General features: G+C 42.5%; 1 protein-coding gene across 1 annotated transcript in view; it reads right to left on the bottom strand.

Annotated features, from left to right (window-relative positions):
- Positions 1–7035, bottom strand: part of miox (myo-inositol oxygenase) — a 20144-nt gene extending 13109 nt beyond the window's left edge. The window contains exons 1-4 of the mRNA XM_059987143.1: positions 6902–7035; positions 5765–5857; positions 5172–5252; positions 430–592 (exon numbers count right to left, since the gene is read on the bottom strand). Of these exons, the coding sequence (XP_059843126.1) occupies positions 430–592; positions 5172–5252; positions 5765–5857; positions 6902–6934 (370 nt within the window). The 5' untranslated portion in view covers positions 6935–7035. The remainder of the gene's footprint in view (positions 1–429; positions 593–5171; positions 5253–5764; positions 5858–6901) is intronic.
- Positions 7036–7724: the final 689 nt, after the last annotated feature.

Raw genomic sequence — 7724 nt, forward strand, 5'->3', positions numbered from 1 at the left:
ACTGTTTATGCTTTTCCATAGATGCTGAGTTCCTCCAGCATTTTATAAGTGTTGCTTGGATTCCCAACATCCACAGATTATCTTTTGTTTGTGGCAGAGTGAACACTGCATACTTGTAGGGACAGTGCTGACAAAGAGTTGCATTAATGAAGGGCTGCTGCATGCTTGGAGGGAAAGCAGTGTCAGAGTCAGTCCTGAGGAACTATTGCACTGTTGAAACAGCAGTGCACTCTTGGAGAGTCTGTACTGAGTAATTACTGCTCTGACTCAAACATCATGAAATCTTCATCCACCAATCATTTCTGTACACGTGTGTGTATCCCACTGAGTTCCTGCCTGCATATCCTCGAGTGTGCATGTTTGCTGTTGTCTCACTCTCTCTGCCTGCCTTTGTCTCCTTGTGCCTGTGATTTTCAAACATGTTCTTACCCAGGCTGGGATAAATCCTCCTGAGTCCCTCTGCAGTTTGGTAGGCATGGAAAGAGTTTGGAAAATCCACGTCAGGGTCAGATTCATCAACTAGATAGTCAAGCTCCTCCAGAGCTTCCATCACTGTCATCTCAGCCTGCAAACAAGGGGCCCACTGAGAAATCTGCAATCAAAGAAACACAAACAAATAAGGTCACTCGGACACCAGGAAAATGATCATTCAACAAAAAGATGTTCCTATCTCAATTTCACACCCATCTATAATCCTGGGACAAGCTTACAGGAGGTGTAACCACCTCTTACTGTTGTCCCTCACCCCACCGAACTCTACCTTTTTATTTTCCCCTTTTGGCTGCTCAGAGGTGTAACTTGGCTGAATGGTGACAGGATAGTAAGAAAGTAATAATGACAAAGGCCTTCTGTCACTGGTTAGACTCCAGGAAAAATGATGTGGCCAGTTTGAGCACTGTATTTTAGCAAGGGTGTCATGACCTTGGAGAGAGGAAAGAGATGTACTTCAATGTACCAGAAATAAAGAGTTAAATGGATTCACTCAATAAACTGGAATATTGTGCTGAGAACTGAACAGTCTGGGAGGAGATCTGATAAAGACATTCAAAATCATACACAGTTTTGAGGCATACAGTATAATTTTAAATGTCATTGGGAGAAATAAAGCCCATCAAGAGAAATGCAGGAAGGTCAGACATGAGAGGACACAGAACTGGAAGTGTCATGAGGAATCACAATGAAGTGTCGTGAGCTGGAATATACCCTCCATAAAGTCAGTGCAAGTGAGAGTCGTTCAGCATGGAACAAGTCCTTCGCTCAACTTATCCGTGCTGAACTAGTCCTGTACTCCAAACTGTACACACTACTCCAAGTGCAGTCTCACCCATGTCTTATATAACTTCCCAACTTCTATCTCAATGCTCTGACTGATGAAAACCAGGATCTTAATGCCTTCTTCACCACCCCTTATACCCGTGGTACTGCTTTCAGTGGTTTATGTTCTACCATTACACTCCCCAGGGTTCTGGCATTCACTGTAAATGTCCTACCCTAGTTTGATCTCCCAATAAACCTCACATTTATTAGGATTGAAATCCATTTGCTAATCCTCAGCGCACATACCAAGCTGATCTAGACCCACTGTAATTTTTAATAACTTTCTATCTTCCCTACCTACACCATGTATTTTATAACCATCCACAAACCTGCCTTGTATCTTAACATACAAATTGTTTATGTAAATTATGAACAACAAAGGTCCCAGAAACTACCTCGGTGGCAGACCACTAGACACAGACCTCCAATCTCGGAGACGACCATTGCCCTCTGCTTCCTACCACTGAGCCAATTGCAAATCCTGGATCCCATGTGATCTAGTCTGCCATGAGAAGGCTTGTCAGAGGCCTTGCTAGCAACCATATAGAAAACATCAACTGCCCTACCTTCATCTACTCTCTTGTTACCTCCTCAAAGAACTCCAAGAGATTTGTCAGACTAAACTTATCATGCACAAAGCTGTGCTGACTGTCACAAATCAGATCCTGTCTCTTTAAATATGGTCGATCCTGTCCCTTAGAATATTCTCCAGCAAGTTACCCATCACTGATGTTAGACTCAGCGGCCTGTAATTTCCTGGTATGCTTTTGTACTGCCTTGAATCAGTGGACTGGACAATATTCAGGGATTCATCTTTGAATCTAAATGAATATGCCACAGTTGTCACTGACTTCATCAAGACCAATGTGTGCTTCAAAACCACACCAGACATATCCAAACCAAAAAACCGTGGATGAAACAATATTCAGAGTCTGTTGAGGGCTAGGTCTGTGACATTCAAGATCAGTGATACAGAACTATACGAGAAGTCCAGGTAGGTCCTACAGGAGGCTATTTTAAGAGCTAAAAATACAATTCCAATTGAAGTCCAAAATGCAGTTGATTTCATGTCAGCTTTGGCAGGGTTTGCAGGCCAATACTTCTTACAAACCTAACATCATGATTGGCTATGACACTTCACACCCAGATGAGCTCAATGCCTTTTATGCACATTTTGAAAAGGAGAATAAAACTATATCTGTGCAAATCCCTGAAAGATCTGCCGACCCTGTGATACTGGTCTCGGAGATCGATGTCAGAACATCTTTTAAGAGTGTGAACACTCACAAGGCATCAGGCCCTTGTACCTAGTAGGGCACTGAAAACCTGTGCCAACTAACTGGCAGGACTGTTTAAGGACATCTTCAATCTCACTGCTGCAGCCAGAGGTTCCCATTTGCTTCAAAAGGGTGAGAATCACACCAGTGCCCAAGAAGATCAGGGTAAGCTACTTCAACAACTGTCACTCAGTTGTGGTCACATTGTCTGTGATGAAGTGCTCTGAGAAGTTGGTCATGGCCAGAATCAGCTCCTGCCTAAGCAAGGAGCTGGACCCACTGCAACTTCTCCACCATCACAATAGGTCTACAGTGGATTCAATCTCACTGGCTTGGTCCATGGACCACCTAGACCATAGGAATTCCCGTTATTCATTGATTGTAGCTCAGCGTTCAACACAATCCTGTTCTCGGTACCGATCAACAAATTCCAAAACCTGGGCCTCTGTACCTCCCTCTGCAACTGGATCCATGACTTGCTCACTGGAAGGCCAAAGTCAGTGCAGATCAGAAATAACAATACTGCGCTGAAAATCAACACTAACACACTTCAAGAATGTGTGCTTAGCCCACTGCTCTACTTTACATCCAAAATGCCATCTATAAATTTGCCAATGACACAACTATTGTTGGCAGAATTTCAGATGGTGACAAGGAGGAGCACAAGAGTGAGATGGATTAGCTGGTTGAGTAATGTCACAACAAACTTGCACTCAACATCAGTAAGACAAAGGAATTGATTGTAGACTTCAGGAAGATGAAGTCAAGGGAATACACACTAGCCTTCATTGAGGTTTCAGCAGTGGAATGGGTGAGCAGTTTCAAACTCCTGGATGTCTACAGCTCTGAAGAATTATCCTGGGCACAACATATCAATGGAATTACAAAGAAGACATGACAGCTGCTATACTTCATTAGGAGTTTGAGGAGTTTTGTTGTGTCACCAAAGACTCTAGCACATTTTATGGATGTACCGTGGAGACCATTCTAACTGGTTGTTTCATTGCCTGATATGGAGGGATCATTGCAGAGAATCAAAAGAAGTTGCAAATTCAGACAGCTTTATCATGGGCACTAGCCTCCCCAGCATCGAGGACATCTTCAAGGCAATTCCTCAAAACCCCCATCACTCAGAATATGCCCTCTTCTCTTTGCTTCCATCAAGGAGGAGGTACAGGAGCCTGAAGGCACACTCTCAATGTTTTAGGACTAGCTTCTTCTCCTCCGCCATCAGATTTCTGAGTGGACGATGAATCTATGTACAAAGCCTCACTATTCATAGGCCAGAAATAATAAATCTGATTCTGATTCTACCCTTTATAAACAATGAATGAACATTAGCAACTCTCCAGTCCTCCAGAACTTCACACTTAGTCAGCGTCATAGAATCATAGAGCACTGCAGCACAGAAAAATGCCCTTTGGTCCAACCAGTCCATGCCAAACTATTGTCCTGCCTAGTCCCATCAAACTCCACGATGAAGCAAAGATCTCTGCAAGGTCTGTATAATTGTTCCTCTACTTTTACACAAGGTCTGAGAATGTACTAAATCGGGTCCTGAGGAATTAGCCATCTCAATGCACTTTAAGGCCTCCAATAACTCCTCTTTGCTTATTTGCATGTTGTCCAAGACAACACCACTCATTTTTTAAAGCAAAATACTCACTAAAAAATTCACCCATTTCCTTTGGTTCCACACACAGATGGCCATGCTAATCTTTAAAGAGACTTATTTACTCTCTAGCCACCCTTTTACTCTTAATTTACCAATAGAGTCACTTGGGATTTTGCCTCACCTTGCCTGCCAGATCCTTCTCACGTCTTCTTCTTGACCTCCAAGCTTCCCTCTTAATTGCACTCCTACCCTTCTTATAGTCATCAAGGGATTCACTAATTCCCAACTGCTAACGCTCAGTCCCACTTTTTCTGAATGGGAGCTCAATATCTCTTGTCAGCCAGGGTTCCAAACCCTGCTGGGATTTAGGAGTAAGTATGAAAGAAATTTCTTACAGTACTAGGGAAAAGCGGAAGGGAGTGGACTGATCAGACAGCTCTATTGTAACCACCATGACCCTTTCAGCCTGTCCCTTTAAGCCCAATAATATAATATTTAATTGTAGTCCCTGTTGCAGTCAATTTGAGCAAAGTTGGGAGAGACTCTATGCTGTTTTATGATTTTTTCTACCATACACAATGATAACGATCATGATTTGATTCTTTGTGAAGTTAAATAATGATTTACTATTGGCCAGGACACCAAAGGTAACTCCCCTTTGTACTTGTTCAAAGCATTTTAGAGGATCTTCTATGCATATCTGAGAGAGCAAATATTGTATGTCTTTGAGTTAATGTCTTATCTGAAAGACAAGTATGGCCAAGAGAGGTAAAATAGTTTCCTTCTGTGTTATAAAAAAAACACGAAATGATGGCAGAACTCAGCAGGCCAGACAGCATCTATGGGAGGAGGTAATAACGACGTTTCGGGCTGAAACCCTTCTGTGTTATGTTATTCTGCTAATCTATTCCAAAAGGGACTGACTGAGAGATGAGGATTTTGACTTTTAACTTTTGGTTCACCTTTCTCTTCACAAACTCTACAGTCTGGTAGGTGTGCATCTGTCGATATGTCTTCAAAACCCGGTCTTGGAGAATTCCATTCTAAATAAAGAATAAAGAGTCTACTTATTAAACTGTTCAATCCCATTGGGTTCCCCCTTGGCATCACTATAAAAAGCTAGTCCATACCTAGGATTGAATATAGACACAGTGCTGCACCTCAGCATGCACTCTCCCCTCTGACTCCCTCTTCCAGGACTCCCCTGTCTTTCTTTTACTTTCACTCTCTCTCTCTCTCTCCCTCTCTTTTACTCCTTTCCTCCCCTGAGAATGCATAATTCTCTTTCTCTAACCCCCAAAAATTTTTCTCCCCCAGAAGATGTTCCATGTCTTCATTTACTCCTCTTTCTCCCTATCATCCCATCTCAGTCCTATTTTTCTACATATATCTGTCACAAAACCCTTTCTGCCACCTGCCCAGCTCAGGGGCATTTCTTTCTCTCTATTGTTCCGTTGTGCTCCCCTTGGAACTCTTCCTCTCTTCCCAGCTCTGGTCTCCTGTCCACTGTGCGCCTGTCCTGTAGTTCCCTCCTGAGAGTCGGCTATCTACTCACCTCAAAATTCCTGTATTCACTCTTGTTCTTATTGTTGTTTGGAGTCACAGTCTGGTCAATTTCCTGCTCCAAGGGTTTGGTGGAGATTAAACTCTGTAATGAAATAACAGGGAGTGGGATTAAGGAAAATTTATTTATACTGCATCTTATGAGAATTCTCAGTAAACATGGTTAATATTGCAGAAAAGCAGCAACTTAATTGAGCAGGTATCTGTTTTTTTGTGAAATAGTTTAAAGGGTAAATATCGTTGAGAAAACCAACAAAGAATCCCTTCCAAATGATAACACAGGGTCTTTTACAGTGGGACAGCATTTGGCTTTTGTGTAAAGATTAAACCCATAACTTGACAGCAGGTAACACAAAGGATGGAAAAAAATGTGATTAAAGAGACAGACAGGGCAATCGCATTGTCAGATATTGTAGAACACTGTTAAAAATGAGGGTCAATAAAATCTCCCCCCAAATTCCTACAAGACAGTGAGGACAAGAATGAATGAGTGACTAACAAACAGAACAAGTTTTAGTGACAGTCAGGGAGCATCAAACCCTGGAAAAATAATGGAACAGCACATGTAGGGGTCTCCTCCTCTCTGTCACAGCTGAAAGCACTCATTTTACTTATCATATAGAAACTGTCTCCATTTTCTCAGTGACCCTGTTGCCCCACGGCCTCCTTTATTTAATTCATATACTCTGACATTCTCTTTCTCTTTTACTATTTTCTCTCTCTGAACTAGGCCTTTTATTTGTGACTTGCTCACTCATAACAGTATTCTCTCCTCAGTATTGACCCAATGCTCTCTCACTTTGACGTCTTTACTGTCTCATTTTATGCTTTTCCCCTGTCCCTCTGTCCCTCTCCCACTCTCTCCTGCTTACCCTCCCTCTCCCCTGCTCCTTTCCTCTCTCTCTCCCCCTCTCCCTCTGGTCTCTCTTTCTTCATAATTACCTTCATTCTGTTTCAGTTTTCAAGTCTCTCTCTCTCTCTCTCTCCCTCTCCCTCTCCCTCTCCCTCTCCCTCTCCCTCTCTCTCTCTCCCTCTCTCTCTCTCCCTCCACTTCCCTTTGTCACTTTTTCTTTCTCTCTCCTTTGAGAGTATTTTGACCATAATTTTCACCACTTCTGGACAAACTCACCCTTGGTGACTGCTTCTTTGACTGCATACTCATGGTGCCACTGATTGTGTGTGTATGTGTGCTTAACCTCTCTTAAGTACCTCTGTGCATTGCGGAAAGGACAATGTTCAGGGTCAACAATGTTACCTTTTTGCTCATCATTAGACAATAGAGATACGTTGTCGGTTACTCATTCTAAGGGAAGTTTATTAATTATCTCCATATCACTTTCACCTCACTGCTCATTTACCTGATTAATGACCTCATCGCCAATAGCATAATATGTAGGTACAGCCATTACACTTTGACCTGCTTGTGGTTTGCTTGTTTAGGTTTGCAATGTATGTCTCCACACAAGAATGTGTGCATGTGCGTGTGCAAATCATGTCTGTTCGAGTCATTGGTGAGCCAGGACATGAATGCACTTCTGCCTGTCTAGCTATAGGAGGGATATCAATAAGCTGGAGAGTGTGCAGAAAAGATTCAGAAGGACTGGAGGCTTTGAGTTATAAGGAGAACCTGGGCAGACTGGGGCTAGAGTGTAGCAGGCTGAGGAGTAGCCTTACAGAGATACAGTATATATAATTATGAGAGGCACAGGTAAAGTTAATGGTCACTGCGTTTTTCTTTCTAGGGGAAGGTGTCTAAAACTAAAGGATATAGATTTAAGGTAGAAGTGGGAGAACCTTTGACAAGTTTTTTTCCATACAGAGGGTGGAACGAGCAGCCAGAAGAAGTGGTAGATGTGGGTGCAATTAGAACGTTTAAAAGGCATTCGGCCAAAGTCAAAGTCAATTTATTATCAAGGTACTTACATGTCAGATACAGAGCAGAACAGGTCCTT

This window comes from Hypanus sabinus, chromosome 13, assembly GCF_030144855.1.
Source record: "Hypanus sabinus isolate sHypSab1 chromosome 13, sHypSab1.hap1, whole genome shotgun sequence".
Taxonomy (NCBI): domain Eukaryota; kingdom Metazoa; phylum Chordata; class Chondrichthyes; order Myliobatiformes; family Dasyatidae; genus Hypanus; species Hypanus sabinus.